General features: G+C 54.2%; 1 protein-coding gene across 1 annotated transcript in view; it reads right to left on the bottom strand.

Moving 5' to 3' along the window:
• Window positions 1–3,811: 3,811 nt before the first annotated feature.
• Window positions 3,812–20,382, bottom strand: part of SLC25A42 (solute carrier family 25 member 42) — a 49,842-nt gene continuing 33,271 nt past the window's right edge. The window contains exons 3-8 of the mRNA XM_003275844.2: window positions 15,614–15,719; window positions 12,564–12,589; window positions 11,741–11,907; window positions 11,051–11,167; window positions 9,071–9,222; window positions 3,812–6,248 (exon numbers count right to left, since the gene is read on the bottom strand). Coding sequence (XP_003275892.1) covers window positions 5,941–6,248; window positions 9,071–9,222; window positions 11,051–11,167; window positions 11,741–11,907; window positions 12,564–12,589; window positions 15,614–15,719 — 876 coding nt within the window. The 3' untranslated portion in view covers window positions 3,812–5,940. The remainder of the gene's footprint in view (window positions 6,249–9,070; window positions 9,223–11,050; window positions 11,168–11,740; window positions 11,908–12,563; window positions 12,590–15,613; window positions 15,720–20,382) is intronic.

The following is a 20,382-nucleotide window of genomic DNA, read 5'->3' on the forward strand; positions in this document are numbered from 1 at the left end:
ATAAATAAAAATAGGAAAGATAGAAGGGGGTGGTTGAGGTCTTTGTGTGTGGCTCAGAGGGAAGATAAATAATTTTTGTGTGTGTGTATTTTTATTTTTTTTTTTTTTTTGAGACGGAGTCTCGCTCTGTCACACAGGCTGGAGTGCAGTGGTGAGATCTCGGCTCACTGCAACCTCCGCCTCCCGGGTTCAAGCGATTCTCCTGTCTCAGTCTCTCGAGTAGCTGGGATTACAGGCGCCCAGCACCATGCTCAGCTAATTTTTGTATTTTTAGTACAGACGGGGTTTCACCATATTGGCCAGGCTGGTCTCGAAGTCTTGACCTCAGGTGATCTGCCCGCCTTAGCCTCCCAAAGTGTGGAGATTAAAGGCATGAACCACCACACCCGGCTGAGATACCATTTTTTACTTGTCAGATTATGGAAGATCAAATATGGGTGAGAGTATGTGGTGTAAATCTATATGATCTATTTGCAGGTATACCTGGCATTCCTATTCTTTTTTGGATAGGTTCCCCCCAAAGATGACCCCAAAAGGACTTAGAGCTAGTGGTTTACCTGGGAGGTGTCCCCAGGCAGCCCCCATGGCGGGTGAGAGCTGAGACAAGGAGGGAAGGTGCCTTGCAGGGGGCACCAATGAGCAGGTGACACTGTGGGCAACCCAGGCTCAGTCCTGCTGGGGGCCTTAGGGGGGCAGTGTAGAGCAATTATCTCAGGATGATCCCACATCTGGGCATGGGTTAAGCTACTTAGACACCTACCTTCAGTCATCGGCCGCCAGTTGCACCTGGGGTACCGTGTTGTGTTTCTTCAGGACACTCCTAGGCTGCGCGGAATTGCTAATAGCAAAAAGCATTTGGTGGCCGGGTGTGGTGGCTCACGTCTGTAATCCCAGCACTTTGGGAGGCCAAAGCGGGCAGATCACCTGAGGTCAGGAGTTCAAGACCAGCCTAGCCAACATGGTGAAACCCCGTCTCTCCTAAAAATATAAAAATAAGCTGGGCGTGGTGGCGGGCACCTGTAATCCCAGCTACTTGTGAGGCTGAGGCAGGAGAATCACTTGAACCTCGGAGGCGGAGCTTGCAGTGAGCTGAGATCGCACCACTGCACTCCAGCCTGGGTAACAGAGCAAGACTCTGTCTCAAAAAAAAGAGGACGAGAGTCTCCTGAAGCTCTTCTTGGACGCAGCTAGCAAACATCTTCTTCACTGTCACTAGTCTAGACAGATCCACGGGCTCACCTCTATACTGTTAGGAGATGCCACAGTGGTGGGCAGGAGAGGGGAGAGGTTGACCAAGGTTCAGGGGCTGGTGTGAAACATGGAACTTAGATCAGAAATCTGGGCGGGATGTCAGAGGCGGGGTGCAGATGAGTTCAGCAGCCCCCGCCAAATTGCTATCACATTGTCATGGCAATACCTAACAACCTAATTGCCCATCCATAAGGGGAACTGAGGGCTCACCTGATTAGACCTACCAATCTTAACTTACCTCACTTGTTTTTAGTTGATTATAAACCCCATATTGTTAAAAGTCACTCAGCTAAACAATACATAGCTAAACTCCCAGGCCAGGTGTGGTGGCTCATGCCTGTCATCCCAGCACTTTGGGAGGCCAAGGCAGGCAGATCACTTGAGCCAGGAGTTAGAGACCAGCCTGAGAAATATGGTGAGACCCCATCTCTACAAAAAATACAAAAAGTAGCCAGGCATGGTGGCATGTACCTGTAGTCCCAGTTCCTAGAGAGGCTGAGGTGGGAGGATTGCTTGAGCCCAGGAGTTGGAGGCTACAGTGAGCCATGGTAGTGTCACTGCACTCCAGCCTGGGCAATAGAGTGAGACCCCGTCTCAAAAAAAAAAAAAAAAAAGAAAGAAAAAGAAAAGAAAGAAAGAAAAATAGGCTGGACACAGTGACTCAAGCCTGTAATCCCAGAACTTTGGGAGGCTGAGGCAGATGAATCACCTGAGGTCAGGAGCTTGAGAGCAGCCTGGCCAACATGGTTAAACCCCGTCTCTACTAAAAATACAAAAAATTAGCCGGGTGTGGTGGCAGGCGCTTGTAGTCCCAGCTACTTAGGAGGCTGAGGCAGGAGAATCGCTTGAACCCGGGAGGCTGAGGTTGCAATAAGCCGAGATCATGCCATTGCTATCCAGCCTGGGCAAAAAGAGCAACACTCTGTCTCAAAAACAAACAAACAAACAAAAAAACAACCCCAAACAAACAAAAAAACTCCCACTAGTTTCTTTATAGATAACGTCTCTATGTACGGGCCACCATGGTAATGGTTGCTTAAGTTGTTCTTCAGGAACAGGATCAGTTCTTGTCCAGTCCAAATGGGCTGAGAGCCAAACCTTCACCTTGGCCTGTGTGTATTTAGGTGGTGAACTTTGACATTAGAGGGCCAAACACTCCACCCCCAGATCATGATAACAATGTCATTTTGTGAACACACATCCTATGGAAAAGCCATGAAGCTTGACTACACATGCACGGTTCCCCGACTGCCCCACTTTTCCCCACGTCTCTGACCAACTTGCTCCCCTATCCCTTAAATATCCCTAAAACCCTATCTTCAGGGAGGTGGATTTGAGATCTGTTCTCCTGTCTCCTCACTCGGCTGCCTCGTGAATAAACTCTTTGCTGCAAAACCTGTCATCTCTGTTGGCATACTGATGGGCAGAACAAGCCTGGTTTGGTAACATAAGGGATGCGTGAATTTCTGAGTAGCCGGGACTACAGGCACACATCTCCAAGACTGGCTAATTAAAAAAAAAATTATTTTTTGAGACGGAGACTTGCTCAGTCACTCAGGCTGGAGTGCAGTGGCTCACTGCAACCTCTGCCTCCCAGGTTCAAGCGATTCTCCTGCCTCAGCCTCCTGAGTAGCTAGGATTTTTGTACTTTTAGTAGAGATGGGGGTTTCAGCATGTTGGCCAGGCTGGTCTCGAACTCCTGACCTCAAGTGATCCACCTGCCCTGGCCTCCCAAAGTGATGGGATTAAAGGCGTGAGCCACTGCGTCCGGCCTAATTTTTCTATTTTTTTGTAGAGATGGGGGTCTCACTATATTGCCTAGGCTGGTCTCAAACTCCTGAGCTCAAGCAATCCACCTGCCTCAGTCTCCCAAAGTGCTGGGATTACAGGCATGAGCCACCGCACCCACCCTGGTAAATTTCATCATGGGGATCCTCTAGGAGAAAACTGCACAGCTGCTAAACAATGTGCACAACGGAGACCAACTCAAAAGAAATCCTGTTGCACGTGAGCAGATTGGAGAGCAGTGGGGGGTCAGCGCAGTGGAACTTGTTCCTACTCCCACCCCAACAAGAGCACGAGGCCTGTGCCGGCCCAGCCGCCCCTCCTCTCCGGGCACGCAGAGGCTCCCACTTCTGGCCTGGTGGTGGGTGGGCCCTGCAAGTTGCTCTGGCCAATGGGCTGCAGGCGAAGTGAGCCGGGATTGCCATTGGAGACCCTCTGGTGGCTGCCCCTGCAGATGGTGACTGACGTTCAGGCCTGAAGCCTCAGCCAGCCCCAGAGTGCAGGGCTCTTGGGAAGGAAGGCCATGTTCAAGCCCATGAGACTTTCGGCTGTGCTGGCTGCACAGAGACGGCCCCTCCTGCCTTTGTGGGTGGCCACATATATCCTGAAAGGGATGAGTGTATGCACAGAATCTCTGTGGGAGGAGACAGGAGAAAATGGTCACAGGAGGCCCCCTGCAGAGGGAACTGTTCACCTACTTTTCACTGTAAACCCTTGTGGACAGCTGGTGTTTTCTGGAAAATTGTGGTATGTATTAATTCAAACAATAGTTGCATTTAAAAACTTTATTCAAGACTTTTATTCAGAACTTTTATCACAAATGTGTCAAAAGCACTTCAACCCTGTTTGGGGGTTCATGGGGAAGATGGGGGGGGTCAGAGCCAAAGAAGAGCCAGGAGCAGGAGAAGAAGTCATTTAAATTTTTATTAAATATACTCTCTTGGCACAAATCTTTAAAATATATAAACATTAGATATAAACAGTGTCTTCATGGCATCAAAATATAACTCCAGACCAGGACCAGCGACCAGCAGGGAGGAGAGTGACCGCAGAGCCTCGAGGGCCTGGCTGTGTGCAGGGGTGGGGGACAGCACTGTCCCCAACTCCTGCCGGGTCCCACTCAGCTGGGAGCCATATCTGGGGAGACACACTGGGGTCAGCAGGGCCTGGCGGACCCTCCCACCTACCCCTTGTCTCTCCTGCCTAGCCTGTGGCCCCAAATCCACTCATTTGGTCTCACCCACCTGGGGCAGACCCCCAATTCCTACTGCTGTTGCATGCTTATGGGAGTTGGGTGCCCTCCCATCTCCCTGTGAGGGTTGCCTTGCCTCTCCTGCCAAGTCTGGGTGCTGGGTAAGGGATACCCACCCAGTGGGACAGCCCCTCACAGCCATCATAGGCTGCCTGGGCCTCTGGGGACAAGATCAGGGATGGCTGGTGGCCACATGCAAGGAAGGCAGAGACAGCGGTCTGCACACCCGCAGGTCCAAGGCAAGAACAGGAGGAGGACAGAATGAAGGGAAATGAAGTCACGACTGGAGATGAACAAGCTCAGATCCCTTCACCCAGCATGTGCTCAGCCAGCCGTGGAAAGCAACACTCACGATCACGCTCACCCTGGCACTAGGCGGACCGGTCAGGGGTTCGATGTGAATAGATCATAGACCCGGGGTCAGCCAAGTTGAAAACCAAAACCAAAAAAAAAAAAGAAATCAAGAAACTCACCATGTCATTAGGAAATGAGTCCCTGTGATATCTGGCGGGCCCTGGGGGACTCCTCTGAGAGACCAGTTAGCTGGGGGTTCCCCTGGGTACCTCAGCTCTTCCTCACCTCCCACCCCCAAGCTATACTCTGTCATGAGGCTCCCACTTCGGGGGATTGAGGCTACCAGGCGCCCCATGCTCCATTTCATAGAAACTGAACAACCCCTGTGGGCTTTAAATTGCTCCATATCCCAGCCAAGTGCCTGTTCAAGTGGGGACCCAGGGACCCGCTGGATACCACAGCTGGGCAGAGGGTTGGGGCACTGAGACGCTAGGCCTGGGGGGCAGGAGCTTCTGGGCTAAAGGAGGTGGCTTGGGTGCTCACATTTCAGCAGATGCCCCAGGCTGCAGGTCTGACCCAAACCTGAGGCAGTTTTGTGTCATGGCCTGGGCCTCGAGCCCTGCTGCGCAGAGCAAGCATGATTCTCCTGGGAAGGTTACAAAGCAGGTGGGCATGGGCAGGCAACTCTAGGGGGAGATGCGCTCTTGGGGACCCAGCTGCTTGCAGGGTCTAGGATAGACATGAGGCTCTGGGGGACACTGTTCCCCCAGTGATCTAGTGATCTAGTGATCTAGTCGTGGCCACGTGGGAAATACTGGAGAAGGCAGGGCCGGCAGGGTGGGCCAGGGGCTGCATTTGTGGCCAAAGCTGAGCACGAGGCTGGCCCCATCCTGGGCAGGGTCCGCCTGCAGGAAAGGCGCCCCCGCACCCTGGAGGCCGGGCAGGCACGTGGAGTCAGAACAAGAAGGGCCAGGCGCTGTCTGGCTCTGAGCCTGGTGGGGACAGGGGTCACTAGAATCAGCAGCATGTCGGAGGATACACAGGATCAAGAGGTGGAGCTGACCACGCACCACTAGGGCCTTTTGGGCAACACCTCCGGCAGACAGCGCCCGCCTCTGCAGAGGAAGGAAGAGGGGAGCTGCGGGACCCCCCATACCATCGCCCCAACACTGCACTTCCAGGGCTGCCAGCTTTGCGTTTGGATGTGGACTCTGAGCCCAGGCCCCTCAGGCCCACCTGCTCGTTCCACAAAGCACCCCATGTGGCTCCTGAAGTGGAATCAAGTGCACCCCCCGTTCCATGGGCCCAGAATACAACAGGGTCACCGGTCCACCATCCTGAGAGCAGCTCAGGGTCCCCTAGCTCTGCAGGTGCCGCAGCAGGATCTGCATGAGGTCGAAGGTGGTGAAGCTGATGCCCACGGCGATGGGACCCTTGACCCAGTTCATGCTCAAGCCTTTGTAGAGGCCGCGCACGGCGCCCTCCTCCCGCACGATGGTGCGCAGCGTGCAGGCGATGGAGGCGCGCGGGTAGCCCGTGACGCCGGCCGTCTGCATGCGCCGCCGCACCACATCCAGCGGGTACGAGGCCGACTGCCCGATGAGGCCAGCGCAGGCGCCGAAGATCATGCGCTCGAAGGGGTAGGGCTGCCGGCGGCCGCTGTACTCTGCAGGGCGAGGGGCGGGAGGGCCATGAGGGCGCCGCGAGGGGGCGTGCACCCCGCACCCGTGTGCGAGCCTTTGCACCCCTAGGAGCAACCTGCGTGCACATATACACATGCACTTGCACCCCCACGTGTGTTCGCACTCATGCGCACCCACACGCCCCACTGCCTCACCTCCGGGTCGCTCCTTTCACTCAAACTCGAGAAATAAAATTTCTTTTTTTTTTTGAGATGGAGTTTCACTCTTGTTGCCCAGGCTGGAGTGCAATGGCCCAATCTCGGCTCACTGCACCCTCCGCCTCCCGGGTTCAAGCAATTCTCCTGTCTCAACCTCCCGAGTAGCTGGGAATACAGGCATGCACCACCACGCCTGGCTAATGTTGTATTTTTAGTAGAGACGGGGTTTCTCCATGTTGGTCAGGCTGGTCTCAAACTCCTGACCTCAGGTGATCTGCCTGCCTCGGCCTCCCAAAGTGCTGGGATTACAGGCATGAGCCACCGAGCCCGGCCGAGAAATAAAATATCTTTTTTTTTTTTTTGAGACGGAGTCTCGCTCTGTCGCCCAGGCTGGAGTGCAGTGGAGCAATCTTGGCTCACTGCAAGCTCCGCCTCCCAGGTTCACGCCATTCTCCTGCCTCAGCCTCTCCGAGTAGCTGGGACTACAGGCGCCCGCCACCACGCCCGGCTAATTTTTTGTATTTTTAGAAGACGGGGTTTCACCGTGGTCTCGATCTCCTGACCTTGTGATCCGCCCGCCTCGGCCTCCCAAAGTGCTGGTATTACAAGTGTGAGCCACAGCGCCGGGCTGAGAAATAAAATTTCTTAAAAGGCAGAAACACACAGAGAATCATAGAACCAACTCCTAGAGCCACTGCTCACATCTAATCAGCTCTACTCCACGTCTAGTAAAGGAACATTCTGGGTGCTCCCGTGCCTGGTCCCTGACCTGTGCCCTCCCTGGGGAGCCCCTGCGAGATGTTGCACAGAGTGAACATAAGTGACCATGAACTTCACCCCGCTCTGTCTTGCGGGTCTAAATGGAGTGTGTGGGTGTGGAGGAGGAAGGAGCAGCAACAGGTCAGTAGGGGTTCTTTAAACATTTGTAATAGTAAATTTAGAACTAGGAATTTAAAACAGCCAAGGCTGGATGCAGTGACTCACGCCTGTAATCTCAGCACTTTGGGAAGCCAAGGCAGGCGAATCACTTGAGCCCAGGAATTGGAGACCAGCCTGGCCAACATGGAGAAACCCTGTCTCTACCAAAAACACACAAAAATTAGCCAGGTATGGTGGTGGGCGCCTGTGATCCCAGCTACTCAGGAGGCTGAGGCAGGAGAATGGCTTGAATCCAGGAAGCGGAGGTTGCAGTGAGCTGAGATCGTTCCACTGCACTCCAGCCTGGGCGACAGAGACTCTGTCTCAAAAAAAACAGCCAGACAGGAGACACTGTGATCTGCTCACCAGGTGGGCAAAAAGAAGGGGTCTGATGGCATCATGTGGGGTGAGAACATGGGGACAAGGGGCTGGGAAGCACTCCAGAGAGAAACACTGAAAATAGGGTTTTACAGTCACACAAGGAGACGAGCTCCTGGATGTCGGCTGATCACAGAAAACCTGGCAACAGCCAAAGCGCACCCCAAGAAGGTAAGGCCCACTGTGCAGCCACTAAAAGGGCGGAACAGAGCACAGATGCTGGTGGATGCACCCCAAACCAGCTAAGCTGGGAGCTGCACTCCCGGGTGAGCTGACTCCACTCAGAGCATTTTTTTATACCTGTGAAAGGTGACATGGTTTTGTTCATGCCACAGATAAATACATACAGAAGTATTTTCAAAGCAGTCTTGAGGGGTGCAACCCTCACTTCTAATAAGAGGCCTCAGGAGAGAGACTTGGGCCCTTAACATTACCCCTAACATTTCTTTGACAAAAAATGTCTGGGAGTGGGCTGAGCGCAGTGGCTCACACCTTTAATCCCAGCACTTTGGGAGGCCAAGGCAGGAGGATCGCTTGAGCCCAGGAGTTGGAGACCAACTTGGGCAACAGAGGGAGATCCCGTCTCTACAAAAAAGAAAAAAAAAAAAACAAAATATCTGGGAGCAAATGTAGCAAAGTGTTAATGCCTGTTCACATGCGGTGGCAGGTATGAGTATTATATCATTCTTTGTACTTTTTTATTTTCTCCCAACTACCAAAACAAGCAAGAGTACTTCCCTTCCATCTGGGTTTTACCCATATGCTTTGCATGTGTGCTTGTGAAGAGGTGAGGTGGCTGTCAATGCTCCAGGTAACACACTGGGCTTCCCAGAGTCGCTTTCTTTTCTCGAGACAGGATCTCACTTTGACACCTAGGCTGGTGTGCAGCAGTGAGATCACAGCTCACTGCAGCCTTGACCTCCCAGGCTTGGGTGATCCTCCCACCTCAGCCTCTCCAGTAGCTGGGACCACAGGCATGTGCCACCATGCCTAATTTTTTTGTATCTTTGGTAGAGACAGGGTTTCGCCATGTTGCCCAGGCTGGTCTGGAACTCCTGACCTCAAGTGATCTGCCCACCTCAGCCTCCCAAAGTGCTGGGATTACAGGCACGAGCCATGGCACCAGCCAGAGTTCCTCTCACATAGGCATTTAAGGCAGTGAGTCCAGGTTCCTCAGTGGTGGCTGCACACAGTGTGTTTTCTCCCGATTTGGATGTGGGTCTACAGCCTGCCCCACCCAGGGGTCGTACCCCACTCCGCCTAGTCTCCAGGTCTATGTGACCCAGGTGGAGCTGTGGTCCCCAGGGAATGCTTCCTGAACATCCCCTCCCCATGCTCCCAGCTCTCCTTACCTCTGTGCAAGCTCTTAAGCGTCTCATAGGTGAAGAAGCTCAGGCCAGCGTAGGGAATGACCCCCAGCACGGTGGGCATAAATCCATGGTAGAGAGTCTTCATCCCCTCTTCTCTCGAGATGCGGATGAAGACATGAAAGATGTTGCTGTACCTGCCAGGACAGAGCAGCCCAGCAGGTGGGAGTCAGGCCTCCCAGGCACAGGGAGGAACCACAGAGGCTCTCGGCTCCTCCCACAGCCGGCTGGGCCTGGGTGTGTCTGGATGTTGATGTTTTCCTTCTTCAAGACATATAACCCCATGCCCAAGCTTTGTTATTAGAGGGGAAATGCATCCGTAAGCCCAGACTCCACCTTCGCCACGGGAAGCAAGTGCTCAGCCCTTGTCTTTTTTTTGTTTCTTTGTTTTTCTTTTGAGATAGTCTCCCTCTGTTGCCCAGGCTGCAGTGTAGTGTCACAGTCTCGGCTCACTGCAACCTCTGCCTCCTGGGTTCAAGTGATTCTCCTGCTTCAGCCTCCCAAGTAGCTGGGATTACAGATATATGCCAGCAGACATGGCTAATTTTTGTATTTTTAGTAGAAATAGAGTTTTGCCATGTTGACCAGGCTGGTCTTGAACTCCTGACCTCAGGTGATCCACCCACCTAAGCCTCTCAAAGTGCTGGAATTACAGGCGTGAGCCACCATGCCTGGCCTCCATTCTTACACTTTTTTTGTCTTTTTTTTTTTTTTTTTTTGGAGACAGGGTCTCACTCTGTGGCCTGGCTGGAGTGCAGTGACATGATCATGGCTCACTGCAGCCTCAAGCTGCCAGACTCAAGCAATCCTCCTCCCTTGGCCTCTGGAGCAACTGGGACCACAGGCGTATGCCACCACATCAGGCTACTATTTCAGTTTTTGTAGAGATGGGGTCTTGCTATGTTGCCCAGGCTGGTCTCAAACTCCTGGGCGCAAGTGATCCTCCTGCCTTGGCCTCCCAAAGTGCTGGGATTACAGGCATGAGCCACCGCACCCGGACCCAAGCCCGGTCTATTCTTACACATTTTTCATGATCATGGTATCTTTCCTGAATTAAGCATTCTAGTCTCACATTTTTTTTTTTTTTTTGAAAGACAGAGTCTGGCTCTATTGCCCACGCTGGAGTGCAGTGGCTCGATCTCGGCTCACTGCAACCTCCGCCTCCCGGGTTCAAGCAATTCTCCTGCCTCAGCCTCCCAGGTAGCTGGGAATACAGGTGTGTGTCACCATGCCCGGCTAATTTTTGTATTTTTAGTAAAGACGGGTTTTCACCATGTTGCCCAAGCTGGTCTCAAACTCCTGACCTCAAGTGAGCCGCCCACCTCGGCCTCCCAAAGTGTTGGGATTACAGGCATGAGCACCCAGGCATGAGCCACCGCGCCCAGCCATATTCTTACATTTTATTTTATTTTATTTTATTTTTGAGATGGAGTCTTGCTCTGTCGCCCAGGCTGGAGTGCAGTGGCGCAATCTAGGCTCACCGCAAGCTCCGCCTCCCGGGTTCACGCCATTCTCCTGCCTCAGCCTCCCGAGTAGCTGGGACTACAGGCGCCCGCCACCATGCCAGGCTAATTTTTTGTATTTTTAGTAGAGACAGGGTTTCACCGTCTTAGCCAGGATGGTCTCGATCTCCTGACCTCGTGATCTGCCCGTCTCGGCCTCCCAAAGTGCTGGGATTACAGGCGTGAGCCACCGCGCCCAGCCATATTCTTACATATTTTTAATGCATCTGTGCCCAGTTCAAAATGAAGACTCTTAGTTTGATCTAAGCAGAAATTGACCCCCAGGCTAAGAGAACAAATTGCTGCCTTTCTGGAACAGCTGCAGAATGACACACCAGGCCTGCCCTGTGGACACAGAGGCCCAGATGCAAACCCCAGGGGCCCGATAGAGGGATTCCGACCTGGGAGCCCCCGAGACACAGAGCCCCCGGGGCTGATGCGCATCACCGATGTGAGGACTCACATTTCTTTCGGGGTTACGGCCATCCGCGCTCTGACCAGGTCCAGGGGGTAGGTCAGTGAAGCGGCTGTCGTTCCAGCCAGTGCACCGGCGAAGAGGCGAGGCCAAGGGGGCAGGGCTCTGAACAGGGCAGGAGGAGAAGGCGAGATGGCAGTGAGGGGGCTGCAGATGCACAGAGGCCCAGCCTGGAGCACCCGCACGTCTCTGCTGGGGCGGGGACAGGGGTGGGGACCGAGGAACACGAGGCGGGTTTGGCTTCCTCGTGGCCAAGCTGATGAGGTCTCTGGAGTGGGCCTCATTTTGAGGTTTACATGGCTGCCTTCCCTTCCCCACTGCTGGCATAAATTAATGATGCGTATTTTCCCTACGGCCCTGGGGGCACAGTAGCCTGCCCCTCTGGGATTTATGTGTGGGGGTGGAGAAACGTCTGGAGACAAACGGGCAAAGGAGAGGAGCTCTGAAGACAGAATAGGGCATGTAACAGAGTCAGGGGGCGCCTCAGAAGGGCCTGGGTGAGGAGTCTCCCGGTGTTTCCTTGTTGGAAGAGGGAAGGCAGGGCTAGGTGCAAGGCACGAAGAGGAAAACGCGGAGGGGGCGGGGCATAGGGAGGGCAGGGGGCGGGGCGTCAGAAGAAAGAGGGGCGGGTGTGGGCGGGGCGACTCTGGGGCGGGGCGGGGCAGGGCGGGGCCTCACTCTCCGCGGAAGCCATAGTAGCTGCCCAGGATGCGCTTGTACTCCTCGTGTGCGCTGAACTGGATGGCGGCGTAGGGCACCACGCGCACCATGGTGGCCGAGTTCCCGCGCCACAAGCTGAGAAAGCCCTCGTTGAGGTAGGTGTAGTAGAGGACCCGGAAGGCCTCCTGGAGATAAGCGGGGAGGTCAACATCCCTCTGCCTATGCCTGCCCTCCCTGCGCGCCTCTGTGACCAGCAGAGCGCCGAAAGTGCGGAGGCGGGGCCGGGGTGACCCCATCTCCATGCACAGTACACAACCCCACCCCCATGTGAGGGCCCCACCCCGATTTGTCCAGACTGACATTATCAACCCCAGCTCCGTCCCTCCTCCCTATGTTTTCTGGGCCTCCCACCCCAGCAAGTTCTCTTGGGGACTGCAAAGCGAACCGGACTGCAAAGCGAACCGGACTGCAAAGCGAACCAGGCTGCAAAGCAGCTCGGAGCCCTGCCCAAGGGCATGTCTGTTGGTGTTTGGCATTCTAGCTTTTACAGTTTATCTTTTTCTTTATTAAGAAGGTGGCACCTGCTCTGTGTTTAACAAGAAATCAAACATGAAAAGGTTGTTTTAGAGCTGTTGAGTCTCCCCACCCCACTGCCGGAAGGACACTCGGGATGTCCCGTCAGTTCCCAGGCTGGGCTGTGTGCAGGAAGAGCTGGGGATGGGAAGACAGGTAGTCCTGTCCTCACCCCTGAGACTCTCCTCAGACCACCTGCCTAACTTCTGCCAGCCCATCAGGGTAGTGGTGACTGTCCCCAGGCTGGGGCGGTGACATAGCGGCTCACCTTTGCAGAAAATCTTTTTGAAGACACTGGAAAAAAACAAAAGCACAAAAGCCACTGAGATGCAAAGGACAGAACCTCCCGTCTGCGTGGCCCCACCCCCGGCACCCCCTAGCAGAGTCACCCTCCTCTTCCTCCCTAATCTTGTCCCAGGAATGGGAGCTGAGCTGACACCCAACCCCCAGAATAGTGAGGGTCTCCAGTGAGAGGAGAACGTGTCTGAGATGGGTTGACACTCAGCACCCTGTCCCTGGACTAGACTACCATTCACCCAAACCCCTGCAGGGAAGATGTCCCAGCCTCCAGGCACTTGGGCCTCAGCTGAAGAGCCCTGGCTCTCAGAACAAGGCCTGCAGGGATCTATCCTCTCTCCCAGACATGCCCCTCCCAGGGCCCCAGCACAGGAACCGCTATCCTGCCTCTCCCACCCCCTGTGGCTGCCGGGTTCCCTTTCTGGCTCTGTGCTGCCTTTGGGCATGGGGGACCCGAGCCATGGTGGGCCATGAGCACTCTTGGGAGAGACCCAGAAAAACAGGCCACAAATGGTCACCAGGAGCCTCTGACGTGGTCTGGCAGCCGGCCTCCCTCACCCCTCACCACCCACCGCTTGTATGTGCAACGTGCATGCGTGCCTGCTGCCTCCAGGGTTGAACCCCAGTTCCCTGCAGAACACAACACCCTGCACCTGCTGATGCGCACTTAAAGGGGCCTGCCCTGGCCAGGTGCAGTGGCTCAAACCTGTAATCCCAGCACTCTGGGAGGCTGAGGCAGGTGGATCACCTGAGGTCAGGAGTTCGAGACCAGCCTGGCCAACATGGCGAAACGCTGACTCTACTAAAAAAAAGTACAAAAAAATTAGCCAGGCATGGTGGCAGACTGCAATCCCAGTTACTCGGGAGGCTAAGGCAGGAGAATCGCTTAAATCCAGGAGGTGGAGGTTGTGGTGAGCCGAGATCGCACCACTGCACTCCAGCCAGGGGGACAGAGAGAGACTCTGTCTCTAAATAAATAAATAAATAAATAAATGGGGCTGTCCCTTTCGAAGGCCTGCCAGCTCACTGGATGCCCATGACAGCCAAGGAGGAGGCAGATATCCATGCCTCCACTTTACGGAAGAGGAAACCGGGACACAGAGAGGGTAGGGGATTGGCTCAAGGTGGTGGGAAGGGCCTGGCTCAAGCCTGCAGATTCTTCCCAAACAGCTGAGGGGCAGAGGGCCCGGGCCGTAACCATCTTGCTTCTGGGCCCTAGGCAGGAACTGGTAACTGTTTGAAGGGGGCAAAGGCCACCTCTTCAGAGGACCCTGTGACTGTTTAACCCTAGGGAGGGAGGGTGAGGGTTTCTGTTGAGGGTTTAATTTCTGTCCTCTGAAAAGCTATGTCTTTGTTCTAACCCCTAGACCCCAAGAAGGTGACCTGATCTGAAAGCAGGGCCTTTGCAGATATAACAGAGTTAAGGTAAGGTCATACTGCGTTAGGGTGGGCCCTAAATGCGAATTGGTGTCTTTATATGAAGAGAAAACAGGCCGGGTGCGGTGGCTCATGCCCGTAATCCCAGCACTTTGGGAGGCCAAGGCGGGTGGATCACTTGAGGCCAGGAATTCAAGACCAGCGGGGCCAACATGGCAAAACCTGTCTCTACTAAAAATACAAAAAAATTAGCCAGGCGTGGTCGTGCGTGCCTGTAGTGCCTGTAGTCCCAGCTACTCGGGAGGCTAAGGCAGGAGAATTGCTTGAACTGGGGAGATGGAGGTTGCAGTGAGCCAAGATCACACCACTGAACTCCAGCCTGGGTGACAGAGCGAGACTCTATCTCAAAAACAAACAAACAAACAAAAATAAATACATAAATGGGAGAGAGAGAAACACACACACACAGAGGAGAAGGCCACGTGATGACAGAGGCAGAAATTGGAGCCATGCAGCCACAAGCCAAGGAGAACCAGGAGCCCCCAGAAGCCGGAAGAAGCAAGGAAGGATCCTCCCCTAGAGCCTCTGGAGGGAACACAGCCCTGCCCACACCTTCACTTCAGACTTCTGGCCCTGGGACTGTGAGAGACGAAATTCCTGTTGTTTGAGGCCACCTGGTTTGTGGTGCTTTCTGACAGCAGCCCCAGGAAACTCGTACAGATTCGAAGTGGATTTTATTATTTATTTATTTATTTATTTATTTATTTATTTATTTATTTATTTTTGAGACAGAGTCTCTCTGTCACCCAGGCTGGAGTGCAATGGCGCGATCTTGGCTCACTGCAACCTCCGCCTCCCAGGTTCAAGCGATTCTCCTGACTCAGCCTCCAGAGTAGCTGGGATTGCAGGTGCCTGCCACCATGTCCAGCTAATTTTTGTATTTTTAGTAGAGGCGGGGTTTCACCATGTTGGCCAGGCTGCTCTCAAACTCCTGACCTCAAGTGATCTGCCCGCCTTGGCCTCCCAAAGTGATGGGATTACAGGCAAGAGCCACTGCGCCAGGGCCTCTGAGTGTATTTTAAAGAGGCATTAAAAAAATCCAGTTGAGTGCAGTGGAGCACACCCATAGTCCCAGCTACTTAGGAGGCTCAGGCAGGAGGATCACTTGAGCCCAGGACTTTGAGGCCAGCCTGGGCAACAGAGAAAAACCTCATTTCTGGCCAGGCGCGGTGGCTCAAGCCTGTAACCCCAGCACTTTGGGAGGCCGAGGCAGGCGGATTACGAGGTCAGGATATCGAGACCATCCTGTTTAACATGGTGAAACCCTGTCTCTACTAAAAATACAAAAAAATTTAGCCGGGCGTGGTGGCGCATGCCTGTAGTCCCAGCTACTCGGGAGGCTGAGGCAGGAGAATGGCGTGAACCCGGGAGGCAGAGCTTGCGGTGAGCCGAGATTGCGCCACTGCACTCCAGCCTGGGTGACAGAGCAAGACTCCATCTCAAAAACAAAACAAAACAAAACAAAACCTTATTTCTAAAATAAATCTAAAAATAAAAACCAATTTGAAGCGTGGTTTGGGGGCCATGAAGGAGGAGGTGACCGCCTGGCAGCTTCTCTATCACATGGGGACGACCAACACTTACCTTGGAAGATGATTTTGGTTCGGTCCAGGGGGGCTACTGCTGTTTTGGCAAGGGCGCCAGCCAGGGCCCCGGACAGCAGGGAGCTGAGCACTTGCCTGTGGTCACGCTGCAACAGAACATGTGATCAGAGGTCAGAGGGCAGGGTCTGCTCTGCAGAGGACCTTGCCCCAGAAGTGCCTTCCTTACACCCTCTGGGCCAGGGCTGAGGGATGTACCCCACCCTGAGTGTGTTGGCCTTGGTTGATTCTGGGTGATCTGTGGTGGGTCCACAGGCCACAGAGCCTACTGGAGACACAGTGAAAACCTCCCAGGATGACAGGGACCATCCACGTTGGAGGTGAGGTGTGCAGGTTTCACATTCTCAGAGACAGGCTCACAATAGGACTGGCCCACGTGCAAACTTCAGTTCCCTCCACAGCCTGTGTGCACCTGACTACGGCACTGTGGCATTTTAGGTACACAGGGACTGAAAACAGGCACCAGGGACCGTTGGCGTCAGGGGGTTGGCAGTGGGTATCAGGCAAGCAGACCCTGACTCTCTGCCAGCGTGTCCCTTCCCACAACTTCCAATCAGGACTCCAGAGGCAGGCATCTATGACTCTTCATCCAGCCCAGTTGAGGGGGTGACAGCAACATTGATGATGGCTGCCAACCCACATTGACTGCTCCCATGCCAGCCCGAGAACCATCGCTTTCTGGAGTCCTCTGGAGCTTCCCAAGTCCCCTGCTCCCCCACAGCCCTCCCTCCTTCCCTGGAAGGTCATGCCGCACAGCAGTGTGTCCGAGCCCTGTGGGATCCCATAGGCACCACCTGCCCATCGGGTTGGAGTTTCCATTTCCCCTGCTGACTCGGCCACGGGACTCTCACTGAGAAGTGGCAGAGAGCATTCTGGAAAGTTCTGGACGGGAGGTGCTCTGATTCCATTTCCCCAGTGGACTTGGCCATGGGACTCACTGAGAAGTGGGGGAGAGCATTCTTCTGCCTCAGCCTGCAATGCTTTGCTGTCTGAATGTAACGTGGATGGGCAGGTTGTTCAGTGACTGCCAGGAATCTGCGAAGTCCCACCAGGCACAGGCATCCTGAAGGGCCTGGAGCCCCACAGTGCAGGGTGGGGGTGTGTGCAAGACCCTTCCTGTCCCCGTGGTGCCACTGGTCCAAACAGAGAGCCAGATGCCAACAGAATCATCAGATGAATGCAAATACAGCCACCCATCGGGAAGGTGCCGCGAGGAGGTGGCCCAGGGTTCTGCAAGAACTCTGGGTTGGGGGGTGAGAGGCTGAGCTTGAAGGATGAGGTGCAAGTCACTTTGGGGGTGTGTGTCATAGTATTAGGTGGGGAGGAATGAATACTCGGAGGCTAGGGTGAAAAGGAGCAGGGGACCCTGGCGGACTACAAGGAGGGCAGATTTGCTGGCACAGGGAAAGGGAGGGGGTCCAGAGAAGAGAAAGGAGATGGGAAAGAGAGGTAGGTGCTAGACCCTACAAAGCCTGGCAAGGAGGCTGATCTTTGCCCAAATAAATGAGTTATTTTTATTTTTATTTTTTTTGAGGCACAGTCTCGCTCTGTCACCCAGGCTGGAATACAGTGGTGTGATCTCAGCTCACTGCAAGCTTTGCCTCTCGGGTTCAAGCGATTCTTCTCCCTCAGCCTCCCGAGTAGCTGGAATTACAGGCAAGCACCACCACGCCTGGCTAATTTTTGTATTTTTAGTAGAGATGGAGTTTCGCCATGTTGGCCAGGCTGGTCTAGAATTCCTGGCCTCAAGTGATCTGCCTGCCTCAGCTTCCTGAAGTGCTGGGATTACAGGCATGAGACACCATGCCCGGCCGAAATGGGCCATTTTTAATATGACCAGAGTGGGGCCGGGCACTGTGGCTCATGCCTATAATCTCAGCACTTTGGAAGGCCGAGGCAGGCAGATCACCTGAGGTCAGGAGTTCGAGACCAGCGTGCCCAACGTGGTAAAACCCCATCTCTACTAAAAATACGAAAATTAGCCGGGCATGGTGGTGGGTGCCTGTAATCCTAGTTACTCAGAAAACTGAGGCAGAAGAATCGCTTGAACCCGGGATGCCAAGGTTGCAGTGAGCCGTGATTGCACAACTGTTCTCCAGACAGGGTGACAGAGTGTCTGAAAAAATAAAAAATAAAAATAGTGACCAGGGTAGAAGCGGCTCCTGCAGAAACCCAGGATAGATATGGTGGAGGCTGGAGATGGGGAAGGGATGTGGGAGCACTTCTCAGGTGTAACAGGCAGCCGGAGTCAGACTGAGCATGGCTGCCCCCACCTCCGGAATTTCTCAGCCCAGTGGGTGGCCCGGGGTAAAGGGCCAGGCCTGAGTCTGTCCACACACCTGACCTAAATCCCAGCTCTGCCCCGACTGAGCTCAGGTAGAGGGTGCCCTCTTTGGTCTCCCAGTCATATCTTTGAAATGGCAAGGTGCCAGCTCTCAGACCCTCTCCCACATGTCCTGGGCTACCCAGCAGCCTTGTACTCCCAGTCTGGTTCCACAGAACACAGCCTCCTTTTCCTCAATGCCCCCAGGGTCCCCTCCACCAGCCCAGCCCTCCCTTCCTCAAAGGGACAGATTGCACATCGATTTTGTTTCTGAGGCCAAACTTCGCCATGGGGTTTGATCTTCTCCTAGCTTCTCGGAGGCTGTCTTTGGGGACCTCTGCCTTTTCTGGGACATGCAGCCAGGTTGCAGACGTCTGGTTCCATGAGCTTTGAGAAATGCGGGCGCTTGGTGGTGGTCCCAGCAGCAGTCCAAGGCCTTACCAGCTCCGGGCCAGTTTCTTCTCTGAATCAGTCGGACCAGCTGCTCCCCTCTGGAATGGGCCTCTGTGTGCAAATGGAATATTCCCTGGAGAGTGCCTCCCTGCACCCTGCTGGAGACACAGAGTTCTTCCACCTCCTCCATTCGGTGGTTATCTCCTATCAGTTTGTCGTTTTGTTTGTTTGTTTTTTGAGACAGAGTCTCGCTCTGTCCACCAGGCTGGAGTGCGGTGGCGCAATTTTGGCTCACTGCAACCTCTGCCTCCTCGGGTTCAAGTGGTTGTCCTGCCTCAGCCTTCCCAGTAGCTGGGATCACAGGTGCGCGCCACCCTGCCTGGCTAATTTTTGTATTTTTAGCAGAGATGGGGTTTCTCCACGTTGCCCAGGCTGGTCTCGAACCCGAGGCTCAGGTGATCCGCCTTGTCTCGGCCTCCCAAAGTGTTGGGATTACATGTGTGAGCCAGCAGGCCCAGCCGAGGCTCTTAATGTTACAAAGCCAACTCTGTGTTGTTTTTTTGAGATAGGATCCCACTCTGCCACCAGACTGGAGTGCAAGCGTATGATCATAGCTCACTGCAGCCATGACCTCTTGGGTTCAGGTGATCCTCCCACCTCAGCCTCCTCAGTAGCTGAGACCACAGATGTGTGCCACCACACCCAGCTAATTTTATTTTTTTGCAAAGACAAGGTCTTGCTATGTTACCCAGGCTGTTCTCAAACTCCTGGGTTTAAGCAATCCTCCTGTCTTGGCCTGCCAAAAGTGCTGGGATCTCTGGTGTGAGTCACCATGCCTGGCCAATGCTAAATCTTAGTATCAGGAACACACATCCATAAACTGCACCTCTCAAGGTGGCCACCAGTGGCACCTGGAGGACATGTGTTGGGGCCAGTTCACATGCTCAGTGGAGGCTGCTGCCTCTGGCTGACACTTCTAGCTCCTCTCTAACACAAACACCTTATTATCCAAAGAGCTGGGAGCAGGCATCACTGAGGGGTCAAAGTTTCAAGATCCATCATGTGGGGAGATCCTACGAAAGAAGAATTTGTCGGCCAGGCAGCTGAAGAGAAAGTGGGCAATTCCAGATGGGATGCATGTTGGCCATAAACACCATGGGAAGAGACTCAGTGTTTTTTGTTTGTTTGTTTTTTTCTGAGACAGGATCTCACTCTGTTGCCTAGGCTGGAGGGCAGTGGCATGATCTCAGCTCACTGCAACCTCCACCTCCTCAGTTCAAGCGATTCTCCCACTTCGACCTCATGGGGAGCTGGGATTACAGGTGCGTGCCACCATGCCTGGCTGATCTTTGTATTTTTAGTAGAGACAGGGTTTCACCATGTTGGCCAGGCTGGTCTCGAACTCCTGACCTCAAGCAATCCTCCCACCTGGGCCTCCCAGAGTGCAGGGATTACAGGTGTGAGCCACCATGTCCAGCCAAGGCTCAGCTTCTTAACCAAAGAAAAGAGACTTTGCAGAGTGAGTCCCTCCCACCTTGGGGCTGGCCAGGCGGACCAAGAGCAATGTTGTCGGGGCCTGCCAGCACAGAGGAGAATGGGCATGTGTGTGTGATGCCCAGCAAGTGACCAGCACTGGCGCATTTCTGCGTGTGGTTCAGCAGCCACCGCTGCCTCAAGCTTGTCCACGTGGCAGGATCCACGTTGCAGACCCCCTCCTCTCCGGCATGCAGAGCAACAGCCATATCCAGGTGTTCTTCCAGCTCTGTTGGGACCTTCACTAAACTTCAAGGCACGTGCCTGCCCTGTGCCTCAGTCACCTGGTGGTGACCCCGGTGAATGAGTCCTCCTGCCTGCCTGCTGCTCTGAGATGCCACCTGGAATCCAGGGAAAGGTCGGGAGGCCTGGAAGATGACGCCACCTCAGCCTTTGACCCCATGGACTTTGAAAACTGCCTGTGTGGTTGGCCTGAGTCAGGCCCTGGGAGTGCAATGATTTCTGCGTGGGGCTGGGTCGGTCTGTGTTTCAGGTTCAGCTGA

The sequence above is a fragment of the Nomascus leucogenys genome, chromosome 10, assembly GCF_006542625.1.
Source record: "Nomascus leucogenys isolate Asia chromosome 10, Asia_NLE_v1, whole genome shotgun sequence".
NCBI lineage: Eukaryota > Metazoa > Chordata > Mammalia > Primates > Hylobatidae > Nomascus > Nomascus leucogenys.